Below are 24,617 nucleotides of genomic sequence, written 5' to 3'. Positions count from 1 at the left end.
TTCCCCACCTAGGGCCAGTTGGAGACATCCGCTATCAACTACTCCACTGGCAATCCATCGCATCAGACAGCTGAGTTTTGCAGATAGTCCGAAGGGGCTACTCCCACCCCTTTAAGACTACCCCTCCATCCATGCCACCATCCTACGATCGGATGACAAATGATTACTTGTCACTTCCCTGCGAGGAAGTTATGGCTCCCTTGGCCAAGGAAACCATAGAGAGGGTTCCAATGCCAGAAGTAGGTTGTGGTTGCTATTCCCGCTACTTTCTAGTACCCAGACCTCCGGCCTATCCCAGACCTTTGGTCCCTCACGGTCTTCCTCAAGAAGTTCAAGATGTTCACTCTGGCTCAGGTTCTATCTGCCCTAGACCCAGGAGACTGGATGATACCATTGAATTTGCAGGACGCTTATTTTCACTTTTCCATTCTGCCTTCCCTCTGACGTAACTTCCGGTTCACGGTAGGCCAAAAGTATTTTCAGTTTACTGTGCTCATCTTTGGCCTTACCAGCACCCCTCGTGTGTTCACGAAGGTGATGGCTACTGGGCCTCATGGTCTCTTGCTTCCTGCTGGAGACACATGTCAGGTAGCATATGCGGGCTCTGCAGTGCAACCTGAAGTTCCAGTGGGTGCAGCATCAGTGGAACCTCTCCGACTAGGTCCACATCTCGGAGGGAACTGCAAAAGATCTGCAGTGGTCGTTCACGGAAAGTGATTGGGTCACATGCAGATCCCTCGCCATTCACCAACCTGATCTGACAGTAGTGACAGATGCATCACTCCTGGGTGGGGAGGCCATCTGGGTTTGGTAAGGATCAGAGACATATCTGGTCTCTTGTGGAATCTGGACTCCACATCAACTTGTTGCTCTGTGCAATCCCACTAGCATTGAAGACACTTCTTCCCTCTATCAAAGGAAAGATGGTGCAGGTTTTCACAGACAACACCACTGCCATGTGGAACTTGCAACAAGCAGGGCAGGGTGGGGCCGTGGACCCTTTGTCTAGAGGCTCTGCGCCACTGGACGTGGCTGCAAAAGCAGGGGGTATCTGTGCTTGTTCATCATCTGGCGGGCTCTCTGAACACCAGAGCAGGCAAACTCAGCCACAAATTCCTAGTGGATCATAAATGGTGTCTCCATCTGTACATGGCACAAGGCCTCTTCTAGCAGTGGAGAGAGCCATTGTTGGATCTGTTCACTTCTGCCTAGAATGTAGTTTGTCAGCAGTTTTGCACGTTTGAGTTTCCAAAGCAGCAATCACCCTGAGACTCTTTTAGTCATGAGTGTACGCCTTTCCACCCATACCACTTCTGCCCTGTGTTCTCAAGAAGAAAAAGAACGACTGGGACCAAGTAATCCTTGTGGCTCTGGGCTGGGCACGGAGAGTCTATTATCCCTGCTGCTGAGCATGTCCATCGATTCCCCAATCAGACTGCCCCTTCTGGAGGATCTTCTGTCGCAGCAGTAGGGAAAGGTTCTGCACCTGAACCTGTCCACTCTCCACCTTCTTACGGTGAGATTGAGTGGCAACAGTTGACAGCTTTTTACCTTCCTCCCGAAGTCTGTAGTGTAATCTTAGCTGACAAGCGACCCTCCACCAAAATGGTGTACGCCTGTTGTTGGAACAATTTTATGGCATAGGGTATAAGTCTGTTGAACCCCTTTTCTGCCCCTCTGTCTGAGGTCCTGTTGTTTATTCTTTCCCTGGCCCACCAGCGCTCTGCTGTGGGCACTCTTAAATGTTACTTGTCTGCTTTTTCTACATTTTTGAGCTTGCCTGAACAACCTTCTTTGTTTAAGTCCCCTCTAGGAGGTCTTGCAGATCTTTTTCCCCCATCCAAATTCATTATGCCCCACTGAGATCTAAATTTGGTTTTGACATTTCTGATGTGCGCTCCTTTTAGGCCTCTCCACAATTGTCCTCAAAGGTTGCCCACTTGGAAAACAGCCTTTCTTGTGGCTATTAGATCTGCCTCGGGGTGAGCTGCAGGCATGGTAATCTAAGCCGTCCTACCTTTCTGTCTATTCTGTCAAGGTGGTACTTTGCACTAGGACCTCCTTTTTGCCAAATGTGGTTACAGCCTATCATGTAGGCCAGTCCATCACCTTGCCCACTTTTTACGCACCCCCCACATCCTTCTAAGGAAGAAGAGAGACTCCACTGCCTGGACCCAAAAAGAGCGCTGGCATGCTACCTTGATCGTACAAAAGAGTTTCGGGTTGATGACCAACTCTTTGTCGGTTATGTGGATGGGAAGAAAGGTCGGGCAGTGCAGAAGTTGACCGTCTCCAGATGGGTGAAGGTTTGCGTGCTCATTCTACTCGGGCTACATCTGCGACCACTGTGTTAGCGTGTGGCGTTCCAGTCCTTGACATCTGTCAGGCGGCACACGTTTACCAAACTCTGCTGCCTGGACAGTCAGGTCTGGTGGAACGGGCACTTTGCCCGTTTGGTCCTGCAGGGGTTTCTAATATGATCTTGATTCGCAGATCCACCTCCGGGGATGGTATTACTTGGGTATCTATTCAAACGTAAGGAATCTGCAACTAGAAGTCCCTGTCGGATAACCCAGTTACTTGCCTTTGGTAACACCATTTCTGGTAAAGACAATATCTAGTTGCAGATTTCTTACTGACTTTCTCATTCTGTTCACTCTGCAAACTGATTTCTACAGGCAGGGACTCCCCTTTAAGGGCCCTAGTTTTGACACTCCAGAAGTCAATGTTCTTCACGGTTCTGCACTTCTGGTGTGGAAAGTCATGAAAAGAAGCTGACATCAGCGGGGTGGCGCCTATATAGGGACCCCAACGTCCTATCCAGCTTGGACGATGCCAATTGACGCCACCTAACAGCACGCAGGTGTACTGCTCATGAAAATTCTTTGCATTCAGTCTGATGCCTGGCGAAAATTCAAACGTGAGGAATCTGCATCTAGATATTGTCTCTACCGGATAAGACATTACCGAAGGTAAGTAACTTTTTCATTATGTTCAGTCTACTACTGTGGGCTTATGTTACAAATTCAGGGATGACCTTGGCTACTAAGACAATACAAGAGTTAAAGACACTGATCTACGAAACAGAAGATGGCAATGAAAATCAAACGAATGTCTTAAAAGAGCTCCTCTCTGGGTGAGTAGAAATGTCTCTCTGAAACACCAGAAAACAGAACTAAGAGATGATTAGGAGCGAGCTGACTGCTGTATGCTACATTTCTGATCCATATATGGCATTGTCTGCCCCACAAAACACTTGTCCACTGCTGTTGAATTGAATCTTGCTTGGCTGTGATTGTATGGAAATGGAGTATGGAGTATGTTTACATGGAGTAGTCTGATTTCTCCAGCGAAAGTTCTAAAAAAGAAATAAAAAAAATCATGTTGTCATTTTCCACTGCGTTTTCAGGAGCACCATAGCTGTTGTCCCACTTTCCACCTGTTGCAGGCAGGATCTCAAAGTCTAACAAGTGTCCACCTCTATTGTGCTTCGTCATGCCTGCAATGACTGAAAATAGCACCACAGTGAGCGGAAGGAGCACAGCCCCCTTTATTACATTGATAGGTTATAATTATGGCTCTTCTTAGGGTCTAGCTCAACAGCGCTGCTGTTGCCCGACAATTTTGTGAGCATCATTAAAGATGGGCTTTGGCTCCATTCACATTTTCAGAGTCCGGAGTACATGTTTTGATTTAGCAGAAGTTTTGTGTTTCCACGAAAAAGTGCTTGCCCTCCACACAGCTGTAATCATTTTTTTCATTTTCCCAGCTGGCTGAGCTTGAATTTTTAGGGGCTCATATGACACTGTAATGCTGTAAAAGTGCCTTAGATAACTGGTTGATTTACAGTGTTTGTCTTTCTCTGGCAGTGGAATTGATGGGAGGGGACAGTCATTAACCAACACAGATTTTTAGGTATGGCTTGACAGTGCAACTGTCACCTGACCTTTTAACCTACACCGATATCGCTCTACATTTCTTTGCTTCCACCAAATACATATTCATTCCCATGCTATTTACCTGTAATGCTTCACATTACCATACAGCACTCCTTTAAAGTCAGACCTACCGGCAGTGCAAATGCTTGTTTGCCCCTTCCTCTGCTTTTGTAATCTGGCAGAGGACTGCCAGTGGAGGGGCTGTGACCAATTTTCCTGTTGCATATGTGCCTTGTGGTCCGAGAATGCACTACCAAACTGTTACACAAAGTAGTGTCTCCATATCTACTAAAACATGTGTAGTGTGCTTACTGTTGAGACTACTTTACAAACTCCTGTATATTGAGGTCCTATGAAACAATGTACAAAGCCCTGTTTACAAACTAGATGGTGCAAATTTCAGACCAGCTAGTTTTCAAAGAGGGCTGCACTTCGTGATGTGACTCCTGTACTAACCATGTACAGCGGTCTCTTGTTTGGGTGCACCAGATGATGGTCTTATTACTCACTGTGAGAAAGTAGCCTCTTTCTAGCATGGTTACCCCCACTTTTGGCCTGTTAGTGAGTGTGTGTCAGTGTGTTTTTACTGTGTCACTGGGATCCTGCTAGCCAGGACCCCAGTGCTCATAGATAAAAACCTATATGTCAGTATGTTTTCCCAGTGTCACCGGGATCCTGCTGGTCAAGACCCCAGTGCTCATAATTTATGGCCTAATGTGTATGCCTGTGTAGTGCCTAACTGTGTCACTGAGGCTCTGCTAACCAGAACCTCAGTGCTTATGCTATCTCTGCTTTTATATTTGTCACTGTAGGTCAGTGACTTCATTTACCAATTTCTATTGGCATACTGGACCACCCCCTTATAAGTCCCTAGTATATGGTACCTAGGTACCCAGGGCATTGGGGTTCCACAGGATCCATATAGGCTGCAGAATTTCTTTTGCCACTCATAGGGAGCTCAGACAAACCCTTACACAGGACTGCCATTGCAGCCTGCGTGAAATAGTGCACACACTATTTCACAGCCAATTTCACTTCACTTAAGTAACTTATAAGTCATCTATATGTCTAACCTTCACTTGCTGAAGGTTAGGTGCAAAGTTACTAAGTGTGAGGGCACCCTTGCACTAGCAAAGGTGCCCCCACATAGTTCAGGGCCATTTCCCCGGACTTTGAGTGCGGGGACGCCACTACACATGTGCACTACATATAGGTCAATACCTATATGTAGCTTCACAATGGTAACTCCGAATATGGCCATGTAACATGTCTAAGATCATGGAAATGTCCCCCCCATTCCAAATCTGGTATTGGGGAGCCAATTCCATGCATCCTGGGGGCTCCACCAGTACTGCCAAACGAGCTCTCTGAGGCTTGCACTGCAGCTACAGCTGCTGCCATCTCACAGACAGGGTTCTGCCCTCCTGGGGTCTGGGCAGCCCAGTCCCAGGAAGGCAGAACAAAGCAGTTACTCTGAAAGCAGGGTGTTACACACTCTCCCTTTGGAAATAGGTGTTACAGGCTGGGGAGGGGTAGCCTCCCCCAGCCTCTGGAAATGCTTTGAAGGGCACAGATTGTGCCCTCCTTGCATAAACCAGTCTACACTGGTTCAGGGACCCCTTCTCCCCTGCTCTGGCAGGAAACTGAACAAAGGAAAGGGGAGTGACCACACCCCTGTCCATCACCACCCCAGGGGTGGTGCCCAGAGCTCCTCCAGTGTGTCCCAGACTTTAGCCATCTTGCTTTGCAAGGTGTGGGGGCACTCTGGAGGGCTCTGAGTGGCCAGTGCCAGCAGGTGATGTCAGAGATCCCTCCTGATAGGTCATAACTGATAAGGTAGCAAATCCCCCTCTGGGGACTATTTAGGGTCCCTCCTGTGGGTTCTCTACAGAGTATGTTTGCAAGTTTCCTTCAGAACTTCTCTGCAACAACTTCAGACTCTTCTGACCTCGGATCAACCGCAGCCTGCTCCAAGAAACGCTGTAACTGCAACAAAGTGTCTACAAGAGACACTTTTCTTCAGCAACCTCAGCTCCAAGTCAGCAACAGTTTCCACTGTGTGCACGCTCTGGGGCTCCCTGTCTTCATCCTGCACCAGAAGGACCGAAGAAATCTCCTGTGGAGTGACTGAGTCACTCCCCTGCTCCAAGCAGGCACCTTCCAAGACGACGACCGGTACCCTGGGACTCCTCTCACAGCGACAAGCGTGCTCCTAAGGACACAGAGGGTGGACACCATCCACATAGACTGTCCTGAGGTCCTGATGACGCAATTTGGAGGAGGTAAGACCTTGCCTTCCCCGAGAGCGATGGTATCCCTGTGTACTGCGTCGTCTTCGCCTCCTGAGGCCTCTGTGCACTCTTTGCAAAATTCCTTCATGTACAGCCTGGCCCAGGTCCCCAGCACTCTATCCTGCGACGCTGAACTCGCTGAGTTGTTCTCCGGCGGCAAGGGACCTTCTTTTGTTGTGCTGCATCAACCACGCTTTGCACCTCCTTTGAACCCGGGTCCTGCGGCTCCTGGGGGTGCTGGCTGGCATCCTGAGGGCTCTCTAAAGTGCTGAGAGCCCCCTCTTCTTCCTCACACAGAGTTGAGGCCCCCAGGTCCCTCCTGGGTCCATCCAGCACCATTTTGACACAAAACACACTTTTGTCGTAGCCAAAGCTTGTTGGCGCCTTCCAACACAAAATCTCGTCTGCAACAATTTTCATGCCGTGGGACAGCTTTTGCATCACGCAGGAACCCGCTGGCTTCTTCCTAGGGTGCATTTCTACAGTCTTCGACTAACCGGGGACTCTTCTTTTGCACCCTCTTCTGGGTTGGCAGGGGCTCCTGTCCTTCCTGGAACTTCTTTCGACTTCTGGACTTGGTCCCCTTCCTTTGCAGGTCTTCAGGTCCAATAATCCAGCAGTTGTTCTTTGCAGACTTAGTTGGCTGCTGCAAAATCGCAAAAACGAGGTGTAGTGTGTCCTGTGTCCTAAGGAAACTTGCAGCACTTCACTCCTGCTTTTCTGGGCTCTGGGGTGGGGTAATTTACTTACCTTTACTGTATTCTTACTCTCCCAACGATTCTGCACACACTACACTTGTCTAGGGGGGAATTTGTGATTCGCATTCCACTTTCTTAGTATATGGTTTGTGTTGCCCCTAGACCTGTTTTCTCCCATTGCATCCTATAGGATTTCCTACTGTTTGCATTGTTCTATGACTATTTACTTGTCTAATTTTGGTGTCTAGTGTGTATATTGTGTATAATACTTACCACCAGAAGGAGTATTGTCTCTACGATATTTTTGGTACTGTGTCACCCAAATAAATACCTTTATTTTTGGTAACACTGAGTATTCTCTTTACTTGTGTATAAGTACTGTGTAACTAAAAGTGGTATGGCATGAGCTTTGCATGTCTCCTAGTTCAGCCTAAGCTGCTCTGCTATAGCTACCTCTACAGCCTAAGCTGCTAGAACACTACTACATTTCACTAATAAGGGATAACTGGACCTGGTATAAGGTGTAAGTACCCAAGGTACCCACTACAAACCAGGCCAGCCTCCTACACTCATGAGCAGTTTGTTTACTCATGCTGTGGAGATGCCCAAACAACCCTGGACGTGTAGATCCACTTTCACTTAGTACTTACTAAGAGTTGCTACCTACAAATATACCTAACACCGTCCTCATAAATACCACACTTCCAATTCCTGTTAATGTCCAAATTTCTACATTTCTCAATATTAAGTCTTTGTTTTTGTCAGTACATAGGATTTTTTCAGACTTATTGTTTGGATTTGTCCGTAGGTCTCTTGATACATATAATTATTTGCTTTCTTTATTAATATATTTATTTAATTGCAGACAATGTAGTATTTGGCCAACATTTTTGTCGCCAGGGCTGCATATTTGCACACATGAGGATTGTGCAGTCACCTTTCTTTTAACAATTGCGTGTAGAACCTTTTTGATTATTTCTACTAATATAAATAAATATGGCAATTTAGCCCTTAGCTGTAGGGGTGGGAATGGCTCATCCTCAGACAGGGGAAGAAAATCCTTCTGGTTCTAGCACAAGAAAGATTTTTCTTTTGTTCATAAAATATAATCTTTAACTGTAAGAGCTCCTCCTTCACCCCCCAGTCTCCCTTCCCGGAGGCCCACCAGACAATTAAGAAAAAATAAATAAATACTAGATTGGGAGGGAGAAATAAATAATAGGATGAGGGGAGCGCTTTTGCATCGAGCCATAACTCCACTCCTTAAATGCACCCACATTGTTTCTGCCCATCACCCAGGAAGCAGATTAGAGGTTTACCCTAATCTTCGGATTGGAGGTTTATACTAATGTTCCATCCCTATAATTCATTGGTGGTGCTGCGTCCTGGCATCTGGCTGTACCTCCACACACTGAAGGCTCTAGCAGTCTTTCTGTCCTGCTAAACGACGCAACTTCACTCTGCAGCAGGTATTCTTTTTCAAATAAAACAAACCATGCGTCATTCCCGGCATTCAGCCATAATCCCTTCACCTTTTGAAGCACTTAGTTTTTCTGCACTTGAGCAGGCAATCCTTCTCTGCAGTGGAGGCAGAAAGATCACTGATGTCAGGGATAGATTTTTTTTATGTAGTGGAACTGGCCTGTCTTGGCATTAAGCCACGACCCACCCCTAAAGCTCTAACATTCTGGTGTTTTTCTTTTTTTACCCAACCCAGCCAACTTGCAAGGATATTTATTGGAGGATTTACACTTCAATCTACCCTCCTTGGGGTAGAGCGCAGAGAGAAGCTCAGTAGGTTGCAGGATTATTTTTTTTTTTTTTTAATGAGTGGAAGTGGCTTGTATCAGGCTGCAGCCACACCCGTAAACCTAGCAAAGTCATTCTGAATCCATCCCACCAGTCCGAGAGCATTCTAATCTCCATGGCAACTGTGAGGAAACTTAAGTACATTGGCCCATTGTTTTGACATATGTGCTGGCAGCTCTATCTCACGTGTTGTAGAAAACCTGCCTAGTGCCCAAAGGTGGGGAATGCAGGGCAGTGCCGGGTTGGGCAAAACCCTCACCCCATTCTATTTCTCAGTTCTTCCTGATGGTCTGGTGGGCTGTCTGACCATTTTTGGATAGACAGATAGACTGTAAACCATCCATCTTTCCCACTCAGGGAAGTCGAAAGCCCACCAAACTACCAGAAAAAAAAGTAAGAAAAGGATTGGGATAAGTGCTTGACCATCATGGAATCGGTCTCCACAGCTGGCCCCGTAAGGAGGCAGAACTGGGCATGTAACCTCTCTCTGAAGGCCTATACGTCAAAACAATGCCCAAAGAAATCCCATTTTCCTCTCACCTGCTGTTGTGAATGGCTGCAGTTGTTGGGCTTTGAGTCATCTGACAGCAAGTTAACCCTACCAAACCTGGGCATTTCTGAAACAGAGACACAGGGAAATCCAGGAGTGTGTGGATTTCAGCACATTTTCTTACCAGAATGTCATGCAAGCTTCAAAATATGGATCAGAAAGAAGGCTATTTTACCCCATATTTATGTGACTGAAACCTCAGGTACTTCTAGCTAATTGCCAAAGTCTTACCACCATACATTCCCACACTACTACTGATTGAAACGCTGCCACCACTCTTTGGGTAGACCTCACGCACATCATTGGAATGAATCAAAACTGTAACCATGTGCAGGCCTCATTGACATCACACTGACTTCACAAGGTGCACGTTTTGACTGGTGCCTGTTGTGGGTAATAAGCCCAATCCCAATAGTGGTGTACTGTTTTTATCTGGAGAGGTATTGAAATACTGAGTAGTTGGAATTCTGTTTATCCCTGAAGATTCAATAAGTTATCCTCACAAAAATGTGAGGAAAATATGTGATTTTAATCAAAGTTTGTGTTTGCAGTGCATTCTAGATAATTAAAATGCAGTGGGATCTGCATCTATCTGGCTGTCCAGTTTTTGCAGGTCTCAAAACATTTTGTCACAGGATAATGACACAAGACGTTTTTTGGAATGAGTTTGACTGCAAGGTTGGAGGCCCTCAAGGGACAGCAGGCCTCCATACGTGTGTTCGCTTTCTTTGCCTGGAAATATTGTTTTTAAAGTAGCTCGTATTCCTTAAAGTGACAAATGCCGTTTTAAAACAGAAATGTTTCCTGGCAGAAAACATTTGAGGCGGGAAAGCAGTTGTTTCCTAGGTAAGTGTCTGCTTTCACCAAGGACACCTACAACAATGCCCAAAAGAGATTGTTTCCCACAGGGACAGCTTCCCCATTGCGAGCTAGTTACCTCCTAAGATTGAGCTGTGACAATGATCAATGGTTTCAACTTCAATTGCAGCTACACACTATTGACAAAATACATTGTGGGCTGCAAATAAGAGGGTGATGCTTCCTTTGCATTGAATTTGTGATTTAGAAAGGGTGAGAAAAAACGTTTTCTAGTCAGAAAGACTTTTCCGAGCCACCAAATGGCTTTTGTACTTTCCACAAAGATATTTGCTGTCATAAAGCCTGTGATGGCTTTGCTACCACAAAATACATTTGTAATATGACCTTGGTATCTTATGAAAATGTTCACTTTTTCTGCTATAGAAAAAAGAATATATTCTGCACATAATTTAAAAAGCACGTCTCCCTTCATGGGCACATATTTCCAGATTTTACATGCCCTACTTATGCTTCTATACATACCTTTTTATGGAATCAAAATCACATGCACAGAAGAGCTTAAGCAATGAGTTGATGCAAAGAGGGTTACTAATGCATAACTATGGTATTGCAGAGCATCGCATACTCTCCATTTTCTTCCTTATTAAAACAAATTGGTAAAAATAGTATATGCTAAATATTTAATTATAAAGTAGTATTGGGACATGAAGTGCCATGATTATTCATGTAGAATAGGGTTACGTCACGGAAAATAGATGTCCCCAGACACACAGCTTTCCTGTGCAAAAGACACATCATAACGCCTGTTTCCCACTCGAGAGACAGGATGTTATGGAGAGCCTGCTATCTTGGAATTTAGCTAGTAAAGGTCAATAGAATAAATGAAACTGTTATCTTCCTATAGAGTTCTGTAAATTATGTTCTTGTTACAGGAGTATTCTAGTGTGACATGTGCCTGTGATATAAGGAATAAAGTACCCCCTGCTGTACATTACAGGGATATTGCAAGTCACCAAGGAGTTTCATAAACATAATGTTCCATAAACATATAGAGGAACGAAGCTGAAGGCAGAATTCCTTTATAAGGTTATGGAACTCCGAGGTGACTCAGCAATATTCTTATCATGTACCGCTGTTTTTTTTTTATCCCATATAATACATGGTCAAATCATCACCTTTCCCTCATACCACTCAAAACCTTAGTGCTTAGCTCTTTCAGAAAGAGAGAGCAAATTTGCAAACATGAAGAATAAAAATAGAACCTCTAGTGCAAAATTAAACACATCAAAAACCTGTTGGATATCTGTTGCAAAAAGATATTAGAAACCGTTCAATACACTTAGGTTTAAAACAAAGAAAGCTGCAGTAACTCAGAATGTATAGAAACATGCAGAGTCTAACTTTTCTAAAATGATCTAAGGAATGCAAAAAATGATGTTCTTTCTTCTAATCACTGTATGCTAGAAAAATAGAACAGAAGAAAGAAAAGCAACGTTTGATTTTTGTTGTTTTAAACAGCTGCTCCATGACTTGTCCTGCCTTTTACATCTGCTGCTGGCAGCAGGCATTGTGACATCAGAACTCGACTGCAGTAATTTTAACAGGGCAGTTCTGACGTATTGTGTTAATAATCGGCGACTGTTTCACTAGTCACCTATTCTAAAGAAATCAGAAACGTGCATTTGTACAGAATTCCTTGTAAGTTCATTACTTTATCACTTGCCTACATCACCATATTGCTAATGAGTAGTAACATTGGAGTGGCCACTACAGTTTTGGATGTGTGATTCATGGCAGTTCGAGGGGGTAGGTCTAAGTTTCCAGTCAGTTTGTTCTTTCACCTGGCACCTATTTGCCCTTCCTACTGCGTCTTACTTTTAGGGGCTCTCTTCTGCTCCACCTGCCACCTCAAAATTATCTAGGGAGGAGGTTATCCTGCCAGTGCCAATAAAAGAAATGATATAGCGGTCAAGGCGTGCATAATAGCATTCCTTGTTTTCCCTTGCACCCCTCCTCAAGCCTTCTGCTGCCTCTAATCCACCCTGACAGCACAACACGTTGCAGTGAGTAGATCTTACAGGCCAGCGCCTGCCTGCCCTCCAAGCAAACCCCCTGCCGCCTGCTCCCCAGTGATATCCAACTATCAGTCCAAAGCAGGTCAGTTGCAGAGCCCTGTGATGTCTGAGAATCACATTGCACTGTTCCTGTACTAGATCTCACTGAATGCAAATAGGAAATTATCGACAGTTGGATGGTGCATTTGGTTACAAAGTACCTATTAACACACCTGGAAGGGAAAATTTCGAATGTACTGCTTAGGATTTCTCCAAAGTCAGATGAAAGCAATGCAGCCAATACTTGCTTTTTCTTTGCCTTCTGGGTTTCATTTTCCTGCTTTTATAAACAAGACTACGTGACCCAGAATGTAAAATAAGAAAAAAACGGACGAAATTAGTTACTGAAATCTTCCCTGATTCTCGTTTTGAGCTCTGTGGAAGGGTGCTAACACCCACCTATTACATGAGAGAACATATCCCAAACTACACTTTGTAAGTCGACATGGAGTTCAGAGCTCTTATAAAGGCACCCTGCCAGCAGTCTTGAGCCTTTGAGGATACAGAATGGTTACTAATAGAGTGATGATCCTAGCCCCTTAAATATGACCTTTCCCTTTGGGAAGGTGTTGGAGTAGGGGAATAAGAGGTAATTGGAAGAGGTATGCTCAGTACCAACTTTGAAATGCCCATAGCTAGTAGAGTTCAAGCTCCTCTGTCTAAAGGACTGCAAGTATTAAGGAACAGTTAATACACATACATTGAACATTAATTCACTCTTGTGGTTGATGTAGTTCTTCATCATCATCCAATACTTTATTCAGTTCATACAGACCTTAAAAGACATCTGATATATACATACTTACAAATTTCTTGAGCATTTAATAAATAACATTATTAATAAAAGTTTTGAATGCCGAAAGCGGCATATATATAGTTTAGCACAGCCTGTATTGTCTCTTTAATTCTCCAAAGTTATGTAAATAAGAGAAGGCAAGATGGCTAGCTCTAATGCCTTTAGCTAAAAAAAAAAAGGACATAAAAACCTTTTTCTTGGAGTATCATAAAGAGTACAAAAGAGAAAAAAGTGCAAAGTGCTTTGGGGTGTTTTTACAACACAACAGCAAAGGGGGAGATTCTTAAACCAAGTTCCGCAGGTAGGAAATGCTACCAAATAGTGTGATATATTCAAACGTAGCCTGGTAAGTAAGAACCTTTGCCGCTCAAGACTGATAGTAACCAAATATAACATTGGATATGGTTGCTGTGACTGCTTCCTCTCCTGATCTCTATCTATAACTGTATTTAACTTTAAATCATGAATTTGATGCCAGTATATTTCCTTTACCCTTTTGATGTCCCGCCTTGCCAGAAGGTCCGGCATAAGGAAGAACTTCCCTATCCCAAGAGAGAGAAAAAGAGAGTGAACGTATCTGAGCCAGGGTAAATCCATTGACCGTGATAATGAAAGGCAGTCCTGGATCACCATTCTATACAAGTGGGCTTCAGGATTTAACCAAATTTTTAACCATAACAATAAAGGTTGAAGCTTTATGTAGTCGGATATACCTCTCAAGCCCACTTCTTCGTGACAAAGCGTTACTGAGGTTGATTGCGGGACTGCTAATAGCCTCCTTAAAAACATATTTTAGGCAACCTGGAGGCTCGATTATTCAGCATGGCCCAAGACCACTGCTCCAAATGTCGCGATAGAGAGACATTTACTAATAAAAACAATCATCATCTCTTTAACGGGTTTATGCCCCAATTTTTTCGTAAATCTAAAAAACGCATCTATGGCTTTTTGAAATTGTGTTAAATGTACATTTACTTAAAATTTCCAATTATAATCTACATCAATGGAAACCCCCAAATACGGAAAATATGCGACCTTGTGTATTTCTTCCCCTTCCAAGATTAATTTTTTAGTTTTTGCTAACTTTGGCCCTCTCTTAATCGCAAATGACTTTGAGCTGTTGATTTCAAGACCTAGGTTTCCCATGAATGTATTAAAAGCATTCAATAAAATTTGGAGACCATTTGCTGTCCTTGAAATAAGTACGGCATTATCCGCGTACAGGAGTACTGGAATTGGGGAGTTATTAATAAGTGGCAAATCCTTCCCAATTTCACAAAGGAATTTTTCCAACCCTTTTATATAGAGAAGGAAGAGAAAGGGGGCCAGCACACAACCCTGTCTGACCCCCTTTAATGCGGAGAATATATCCGTTAGGTCACCCTCCTGGGAGTAGCGGACTCGTGCCGAAGTACAGGCATGACGTCTACTGAGTAAAACAATTATATCTTTATCCACCCCCACATTTAACATGACCGTCCACAATTTCTCTCTGTAAACTGTGTCAAATGCACAGGACAGGTACATAAACGCTAGGTGTACACAGCCCTTTTTTGCTTTCGTGTGCTTTTGGACTATCAAAGTCAAGTCAAGTTAAGTGTTTGTTCAACTGTACCCAACCCTGGGTGAAACCCGAACTGCACCTCTGACAGGCAATTAGTCTCTGTTGCCCAGTTTTCCAGCTTACTTAAAATCACTCGACCTAATATCTTGACTGAGCTGTCCAAGAGGGAGATTGGGCGATAACATAGTGGATCTGCCCTATCCCCCTTCTTAAAAATCGGGACAATAATCGCCTCTCTCCAAGTATCTACTTGAGGTCTTGTCATGACAGATCTCAAGACATTAGTGAGCAATGGTCCCCAAAATTCTGGAAGCGCTTTGTAGAAGTCGGCTGGAATTCTGTCTGGGCCAGGAGCTTTATCAGAGGGGCAGTCTCGGATAGCCTGTTTTACATCAGCTACATCTATTATATTACAAAAAGCCGTACTTATCGAAGTATTTCTTATTGCCATAAAACCATTCATATCATCTTGTGAAGCATTATTCTCTATAATAAAATTATTTGAGAAATGATCCACCCAAACTTGGGCTGGGATAAGAGTGTCCATAGTCGTTTTAACCTTGTCGTTCAATAATGGGGAATTGGCCATTTGGCAGAAAGCAGTTGTGTCTCTATTTTTACTCGCTTCAATCAGCTCCTCACAGGCAGACTCTCTCAGTTCAGACTTTCTAGCAGCAAGCGCATCCTTGTATTTCTTTCTTGCAATTTTGATGGCATGTCGAACTTGAGGGAAAAAAATTGTTATTTTCTTTAAGTTTTTTAGGGAAGGGGTGCATGCATGATTAAACCATTGAGGTCCTTTTTCTTTGCTGTTACTAGAATGTTGCAGTTTTTCAGCCATGTACTTTATCAGGGAAAAAAAGGCATTGACAATTTCATGGGGTTGGGGGCGTATCTTCGCCCAAAGCAGTCATGACCTCTGTCCGTTTATTCAACATTGTCTCTAAAAAAACTATCGCTATCTATTTTTCCCCATCTAATAGTCAAACCTTTCTGATGAGAAAGCTTCATATCTGGGTGTCGTTCCACTGCTCTTAAATCCTTGTTCAAACCCTAACTTGTTTCTATAGTTAAAGGATTATGGTGACTAATGCAAGTTAGTGTCACCTTAAACTCTCCAACAAAGGGGGTAAGTTCTGTAGAATAAATAATAAAATCAATTGTAGTATGAGCATCGCCCCTCATAAACGTCGGAACCCCCTCTACTACTGGTGTTGAAAAGAGCAAAAAGTTAGCCGCTATCACACAATTAAGTGCATTTCCATATGGAGAGTGTTTAAAATGCTGCACAGGACAGTCATATTCATCAGGAAGCCCACAACAATCTAGAAACTCTGGTTCACAAAGATGAGCATTCAAATCACCAACCCATATTATTCTTAAATCCTTCTTGCTTGTAATCATTGCCTTATGTATCGTAATCTTGAGATTGTCAATCACACTAGTGTCTGAGAGGTCAAAGATGTTATTATAATAATTAATCAGCAACACATCGAATAACTCAGCTAGTTTCAAGAAGAGGGCCAGAAAGTGTGGGGATGTACCCATAACACGCACATCCACCCCCTTTGCCATTACTGATACAAAAGTGGCCAGGCCTTCCTTAGCCCTGCCCACGGGGGACTTAATTGCAGGGGCACTATATGTGGTGTAGCCATTAATATAAGGAGGCTCTGTAAGCCATGTCTCTTGGCAACAAATAGAGTTTTTCTGTCACTAGTCTTAACCAGTCAAAATTTCCCATTTTAGATTTTAGTCCTGCCACGTTCCAGGAGATAATCCCTGAGACTGTCGCATCAGGTATGTTAGACGCTCCCTTGGGCTGCAAATTAGGCTGGTGTGATATATTTGCCTCTGAGTTCTCTTCTAGAGAGCACCCAGTTACTAATGGTCAGTCCAATTGCCCTACAGAATCCAGGGGCTCAAACCTATTGGATAGCATCAAAGGTGTATCAGACGATGGGACAAAAAGATGGCTAAGGTTCTTGTAACAGTCCCCACAGTATAGATACTCGGGAGAGGTATGTTTGGTTTTACGGTAAGTATTTTTATTGGTTATTGAAAAAAAGGCACTATGGATATTTAGATGGTTTAAGTTCTGTTTCTCCTTTGGGTGGTGAGTTTCTCCCTTCTAATGGTATGTCCCTTTTCTTCTTCTCCTTTGGTACTGTGTGTGGTCGTCCTCGTAGGATCCCGCCGTCAACCATAAAGGGAAAAGGAACAAATATCTACTGTAAGTGGGATGACCACATGCATTCACGTCCTTTCTTAGTCTAACTACTGGGGAATGGGATACTGGAAGGGGGGGTGATTCTGTGTCCGTGAGGATTGGAAGGTAAATGCTTATTATCTTATTCACTCGTGCACGGTGGGGTTTTGTGGTTTCCACGTGCTCTTTAGGTGTCCCTTAGTTCCCTCCCTGTCCTCCCCTCACCCTTCCTCCCTCCCTTCCCCAGCTCTCTTCTATTAAAGTGCCCCTCGTTTTGCCCACAAAGACCGTACCTTCCAGAGCCACGACCCTCCGGGGTCGTGGCTGGCTCTGGGGAGTTCCTCGCGTCGGTCTCCAGTATGGTTGCCGATCGGTCCAGGCTTCCCGTCTTCGAGACTGGATCTGCTCCTCCGAGGTCCGCTGTCTTCGTCCTGGGTTTCTTGGGGCTTTTCTTCTCTCTGGTAATTTTCTCTGTCTCTCTGCTTCTCCTCGCTGCCGCCGCCGCCTCGCGTTCCTTCCTCTCCTCTCTCTCGGGAATTCCGCCCCTTTTGGCCTCCTTCCTCCCCTCTTGGCCAATCCGAACTCTCCTCGTCATCGGAGGTTGCCCCGGTAACCTCCCGATGCGTGCCTCGCTGTGAACGCGTTCCCATGGTGACGTGGGAACGCGGAAGTGATGTTCCGGCCTCCTCCGGCATGGGGAAGGCCTCTTGATCCGACACGGAGATCGGGGCCACCCGGTCACACACCCTTCCCCAAGAACTGTCCTGTTCCAGGACAGGAGACGACAGGGGAAAACGAGACAGATAATCCGCGGGGGCCTGCTGGGATCCCGGAACATGGCGAACCTGGAAGGAGAATGGCTGAAGTTCAAGGAACCATCTGAGTATCCTAGAATTCGAATCCTTATGTGCAGCTAGCCAAGTGAGGGGAGCGTGATCTGTGAATAGTATAAAAGGCCGACCCAGTAGATAGTATTGTAAACAGTCCACGGCCCACTTGATGGCCAGGCACTCTCTCTCGATGATGGGATAGCTACGTTCTCTCGGAAATAACTTTCTACTGATGTAGACAATGGGATGGTCCAGCCCCTCGCTATCCGGTTGAGTCAGAACCCCCCCAAGCCCAACATCCGAGGCGTCCGTATAAAGGTGGAAAGGTTTTGAGAAATCAGGACAGTGGAGGATGGGGACGGAGGTTAATGAGGCTCTCAACCGCTCAAAACTTGCGTTCTGTGATTCAGAAAAAGGTAAAAGCCGATTGGGATGGTATTTCATGAGGAGATCCGTAAGAGCGGCTGCCCAGGTGGAGTAATGGGGAATGAACCGCCAATAATAGCCCACTAGCCCTAAAAATGAGCGCAACTCCTTTTTAGTGCGGGGAAGAGGTGCATGTAAAATGGCATCAACCTTCCGCGTTTGTGGTTGTAGGGTACCTTGTTTTATGCGATACCCTAGATAAGAGATGTCGGTTTTCCCTATAATACATTTCTTTGGATTGGCAGTTAAGCCGGCTGTCGTGAGAGTCTGGAATATGTGCTGTAGATGTACTAGATGGTCTTCCCAGGTCTCACTGAAAATAACAACATCATCTAGGTATGCAGCCGAGAATGTAGGATAGGGTTTTAAAATCCTATCCATGAGTCTTTGAAAGGTTGCTGGTGCTCCGTGAAGCCCAAATGGCAATACAGTGAATTGATACAACCCGGACTGGGTGGAAAATGCCGTTTTTTCTTTATCTTGGGTAGCTAGGGGAATCTGCCAATACCCTTTTGTTAGGTCAATTGTGGACATGTATTTTGCTTTCCCTAGTTTCTCAAGAACGTCATCTACCCTGGGAATGGGGTAGGTGTCGAACAGAGAATTTGAGTTAAGTTTGCGAAAATCTATGCAAAACCTGACAGTACCGTCAGGTTTGGGTACTAGGACTACCGGCGAACACCAGGGACTAGTGGATGGTTCTATTACTCCTAAGGATAACATTTTTTTGATTTCTTCCTCGATTATTTGTTTTCTGGCTTCGGGAATGCGATATGGTCTTACTCTAGTGATAGTATTGGGGTTGGATCGGATGTTATGGTGTATCAGGAAAGTTTTGCCTGGTTTTTCTGAAAACAATCTTTGCCATTGTTTTAATACCTTATGTGCTTGCCGTTGTTTATCCTCAGTTAAAGTTTCGTCAATTGAGGGTAGATTATCTTTCGGGGCTGGTGTGGTAGGGCAGAATTCAATGTCTAGTGTCTTGTTGGTGCATAGAAACTGGCCCATTCCTACGTTATGGTTTGGTTGTTCGGGTGCCTCCCATTTTTTAAGTATGTTCACATGATATATTTGGGTTTTCTGTGGACGAGATGATATTTCAACCAGGTAGGTGACTGGTGAAACTGCCTTGACTATCCGATAGGGACCTTGCCATTTTGCCAGGAGTTTGTGTTCAGAGGTGGGTCTCATTAGTAAGACTTGATCCTCAGGTTGAAATACCTGTAATTTACTTCCCTTGTCATAGTGGGACTTTTGGGTTTGTTGTGCCTGTTCCATGTTTTCATGTACTTCAGTCCATAATCTGTGTAGGTGTGTTCTTAACTTTTGGGCATATTCTAGCAAAGGAGTCCCCCCTTCCTCCGCCTCTGCCTCCCAGGTTTCCACAGCCATGTCTAACAGGGACCTAGGTTGGCGTCCAAACACCAACTCAAACGGGCTATGACCGGTGGATGCTTGTTCATGGGTTCGTATTGCGTATAAAACTAACGGCAACTTTTGATCCCAGTCTTTCCCGGTTTCATGGACAATCTTCCTGAGTAGCGTTTTAATAGTTCGGTTATACCGTTCGACCAGTCCATCCGTTTGAGGATGGTAAGCGGAGGTTCTTATCTGAGCAATACCTAACGTTTTGCAGACCTGTTTCATTAAGGTGGACATAAAAGGGGTACCCTGGTCTGTAAGAATCTCATGGGGAAACCCAAGACGAGCGAAAACATTGATCATAGCCTGTGCAACTGTTTTGGTAGTCATGCTGGTGAGGGGAATAGCCTCGGGGTATCTGGTGGCGTAGTCCACAATAACTAGAATATAGGTGTGTCCCTTTGATGAAGGAACCAAGGGTCCGATTAAGTCCATTCCTATTCTTTTAAAAGGGACATCGATAATCGGAAGGGGCATAAGAGGTGCCTTCTTAGGCCTCCCAGGTTCGGTTAACTGACATCGTGGACATTGTGTGCAATATCTTCGTATGTGTGCATATATTCCCGGCCAATAAAAACGCCTGAGCAAATACTCTTCGGTTTTCTCTCTCCCGAAGTGTCCCCCCCCTGGTTGATTATGAGCTAAGGTGAGAACATGTTCTCTATAGGCTGTAGGCACTAGAAGTTGGTGTTTACGTACTCCCGACCTGGTGGTAGTCACCCGATATAACAGGTTTTTCTGTACTAAAAAATAGGGACCCACCTCCTCACTCTCTTCTGTTACCGCCGACCTCCAAGCATGGGTAAGGGAGGGGTCCTCTCTTTGTTGTTGGCAAAAGCTACTGGGAGCCTCATGTAGTTCTGCCACTATCTCTTCGATGGGCTTGGCACCTGATACCTTCCGGTATTGCTCTCTCTCGTCGTTTTTCTCTTCTGGATAATTTTCTGCGGTCTACTGAACATTCAATGTTGCTATCTGAAAAAGGGGCCTCTATCCACCAGTCCTGGGATACCTTGTTATCTCTGACGTGGTCTAACAACTCTTGGAAGTGTATACAGTCCGTTCCAATGATACACTCCTCGATTAATTGCTGCATTATTCCCACCTGCAGGAAATCTCGATAGGGACCCCACCCGATCTGGAGTACCTTTAGGGGATATTAGGCCTTATCCCCGTGTATACAGCAGATAGACACCCATTTTTTCACTTCTGTGTCATCGTCGACCAGGTCTTTTCTAATTACCGATTGGCTACAGCCTGAATCCACAAGGGCATACACATTCTTTTCATTAACTGTTATCATTGTCTTGAACTTCAGTGCCCCTCTTCCTGTACACAGTACCCTACGTCTTGTCATTCCTATTTCCATTGGTTCCCCAATTTCTTGTTTCTGGGGACACATACGTGCAATGTGTCCCCATTCACCACAATTATAGCATTGGGGTCCCGTTGCAGGTGGTGCTTCAGGAAATCTACGAGTGGCTAGCTGATCGTGTGGGTTTTTCGCAAAGGTCTTTGGATTCGATAGGACCGGTTTAAGGGTGGATCGAGTTGGGAGGTTCCTGATATCTGTAGAACGATGAAAAGCGCAGGCTAAATCGATAGCTGTCTCGGTATCTACTTTTGGGTGTTGCCTGATCCAGTGTTTTGTGGATGGCGGTAGTCCTTCAAGATATTGTTCTAATATAATAGTCGTGATAACCTCCTCTCGGCTACTCCCAATATGGCCTAGCCACTTCAGTGCTAAGTCTTTGACCCGAAAATAAAAGGTCCGGGGATCTTCGTTGGTGCCCCATTTAACCTTACGAAATCTAACCCGATAGTACTCGGTATCGTGTCCTACCCTTTCGAGTATGCTGGTTTTTATATCTCTATAAGGTGTGAGACCTCCTGGATTCGCGGCTTGGTATGCTGATTGCAGGAGACCGGTCAACAAGGGGGCGACATACTGTCCCCATTTATCTTCCGGCCACAGGGCAGAGGATGCCACTCTTTCAAAGTTTGTAAAGAAGGATTCTGGGTCCTCTCCCTCTTGATACTTCTGTAGCACCGAACTGGGAACATTTGGGTGCACTTTGCTAGCGGCAATAGTCTCCGTGAGCTTTTTCATCGCCGCTTCATGTACTAGCTGATTATTCGCAAGTATGGTTGCCTGACTCTTTAAAGCAGATTGTAGGGCTTCTCGATCCTCTTTGGCTTCTCGCTGTTGGGCTTCCCATACCAGTTGTAAGTGTCTTTGCCCTTCTGCTAATTGCTTGACCATGGTCTCTAATGACAGATTTTTACTCATTGTGTATACTGTTTGGACTGTTAAGGCAGGATACGTAATTCTATCCCACTTCTGACACCACTGTAACAGTCCCCACAGTATAGATACTCGGGAGAGGTATGTTTGGTTTTACGGTAAGTATTTTTATTGGTTATTGAAAAAAAGGCACTATGGATATTTAGATGGTTTAAGTTCTGTTTCTCCTTTGGGTGGTGAGTTTCTCCCTTCTAATGGTATGTCCCTTTTCTTCTTCTCCTTTGGTACTGTGTGTGGTCGTCCTCGTAGGATCCCGCCGTCAACCATAAAGGGAAAAGGAACAAATATCTACTGTAAGTGGGATGACCACATGCATTCACGTCCTTTCTTAGTCTAACTACTGGGGAATGGGATACTGGAAGGGGGGGTGATTCTGTGTCCGTGAGGATTGGAAGGTAAGTGCTTATTATCTTATTCACTCGTGCGCGGTGGGGTTTTGTGGTTTCCACGTGCTCTTTAGGTGTCCCTTAGTTCCCTCCCTGTCCTCCCCTCACCCTTCCTCCCTCCCTTCCCCAGCTCTCTTCTATTAAAGTGCCCCTCGTTTTGCCCACAAAGACCGTACCTTCCAGAGCCACGACCCTCCGGGGTCGTGGCTGGCTCTGGGGAGTTCCTCGCGTCGGTCTCCGGTATGGTTGCCGATCGGTCCAGGCTTCCCGTCTTCGAGACCGGATCTGCTCCTCCGAGGTCCGCTGTCTTCGTCCTGGGTTTCTTGGGGCTTTTCTTCTCTCTGGTAATTTTCTCTGTCTCTCTGCTTCTCCTCGCCGCCGCCTCGCGTTCCTTCCTCTCCTCTCTCTCGGGAATTCCGCCCCTTTTGGCCTCCTTCCTCCCCTCTTGGCCAATCCGAACTCTCCTCGTCATCGGAGGTTGCCCCGGTAACCTCCCGATGCGTGCCTCGCTGTGAACGCGTTCCCATGGTGACGTGGGAACGCGGAAGTGATGTTCCGGCCTCCTCCGGCATGGGGAAGGCCTCTTGATCCGACACGGAGATCGGGGCCACCCGGTCACAGTTCTGTTTTCCTAAATCATTTAAATCAGGTGGATAGGCCTGCGAGGAAGAAGAAATAAACTCTGTTAGATGTTGTACTCTGATAGACCCTGTGGGTTGCATTGAAGTTAAAAAAATAATGGTACAAGGTATTAACTAGCCACTGGCTCCTAAAATGTATAATTATACAGTCCTCTTGTGAAGACTTAGGCGATGTACCAACCCAAGGGACCCTTCTTACAGTTAAAATTTCCCTAGAAAGATCTGCGCTCCACCCGAGTGCTTTCCAACCCAGTGTATAACTTTATTTCACAGTGATATATGGGACTCGGAATGTGATTTTCCTAATATAAGCACATTTTCCAAGATTCAAATATATGGAGCACAGACCAGCGGACTCCTCGGATAAGGTGTTTGGGCTCTTGCGGGCACGGAAGGTACGACCTGGGCCAAACCCTCAAGATCCTCCTGCTTATCTGTTTCGTGCTGGGATGGCATATTTGCAGAGTGTTATTGTTGGAAAATGGGTTATTGGTAGGGCAGGTAGGTACCTACACCTAGCAACAAGCCACAAACCTCCACAAAAGTACAGTTAGGTCTCAGTAAATTAATCCCAGCTCTACCCTTGGTAGCTTGGCATCGAGCGTCAAGGCTTAACTTAGGAGACAAAGTGTAAAGCATTCAAATATCACAAAACAGTAATTAAATAAAACACAGGAAACAGTTTAAAAATCCAAAACCAATTTATAAAAATAGCTTATATTTTTATCTTTAAAATGACACAAAAACGATTAAAATCGGTTCAGGGGACCGGAGATATGAATTTTTAAAGTATTATTATTTTCTAGCGCATAGAAACAAAAAGCGCCAATCGGGTCATCTGGTTGCACCAAAGTCAAACTTTCAGGCCGACCGCGATGGAGCCCTGCTCGGCTACAGGTCGCGGGAGGCCTCGGTTAAAAAGTTACCTTCTGACTTAGTCTTTATTTTGAAGTTTTTCTTCACCGGGACGAACCTGCCAGTTGGATCCGACCTCCTGGAGCCCTTGTCCGGATACGCGAAGTCGGTTTCCTCGGTGGTGATTTCTACCTTCGGACTTAGTCGTTTTTTCGAGATGAAAATCCTTCGACCGGGGTAAACCTGGATCTTGATCCGACGTCCGTGGAGCCCTTCTCGGATACGATGGCTGGAAGGTCCCGGTCAACTTTTTACGTTCGGACTTAGTCTCTTTTTCGGATGTTTTTCTTGACCGGGACGAACCACGAAGTCAGGCCGGGTCGCGGTTGAGGCAAGCCGGCTAGAATTTCTGCGTCGAGTCGGTCACTTTATGGAGCTTTTTTCTAAAATTTCTCCAATCTTTTCCAAACTTCTGGGGCTTCACCCAGATGTTCTTTTAAGGTTCTTTTGGGGTCCACAGCTCACCCCAAGGGTCCAGAAGTTCTGTGATGGTCCTTGGGAAGTGCGGACTTCAATTCCCAGAATGCACCTGGCGCAAACTCCTTTTTGGCCACTGGGCAGTGGTCAGCTGGTCACTTTTTCAGGAGTTGGTGCAGGGGACTCTGGTTAGCAATTTTTCACCTGTAGCAAACAGGGAGTCCCTCCTTGAACCAGTGGAAGCCAGGCAAAGTCCTTCTTGTGGTGAAGCCCAAGTGTGCAGCTGGTGCAGTCTTTCTGAGTGCAGGGTCCAGGTGCAGGCCAGGGGTCCAGCAGGGCAGTCCTTCTTCTTCTTGTAGTTCTTTCTTCTTGAAATTTGGTGGGGATCTGAGGCGTGGGTGCAGGTCTGCCAGTTTTATCCTTGCTCCTGGGTGAAAAGCAGGGGGGCCCTGGTTCTCCAATCAGGGACAGGGTCGTCCCCCTGTGA

At 45.3% G+C, this 24,617-nt stretch overlaps 2 protein-coding genes across 5 annotated transcripts in view; one reads left to right on the top strand and one right to left on the bottom strand.

Annotated features, from left to right (window-relative positions):
* The window catches only part of ARHGAP8 (Rho GTPase activating protein 8), a 778,529-nt gene that overhangs the window by 615,956 nt on the left and 137,956 nt on the right, over positions 1-24,617 (top strand). The gene's annotated exons all lie outside the window — the stretch shown is intronic.
* LOC138288381 (eukaryotic translation initiation factor 3 subunit A-like) lies at positions 13,121-22,879 on the bottom strand. The gene is made up of 3 exons (XM_069229951.1): positions 22,334-22,879; positions 17,082-17,633; positions 13,121-13,180 (listed from the first exon to the last, which is right to left on the bottom strand). The coding sequence occupies exons 1-3, from the start codon at positions 22,877-22,879 to the stop codon at positions 13,121-13,123; spliced, it is 1,158 nt and encodes a 385-aa protein (XP_069086052.1).

This window comes from Pleurodeles waltl, chromosome 4_1 (genome assembly GCF_031143425.1).
Source record: "Pleurodeles waltl isolate 20211129_DDA chromosome 4_1, aPleWal1.hap1.20221129, whole genome shotgun sequence".
Classification (NCBI taxonomy): domain Eukaryota; kingdom Metazoa; phylum Chordata; class Amphibia; order Caudata; family Salamandridae; genus Pleurodeles; species Pleurodeles waltl.
The sequence above is the reverse complement of the archived record's forward strand: the minus strand, read 5'-3'. Positions and strand labels throughout refer to the sequence as shown.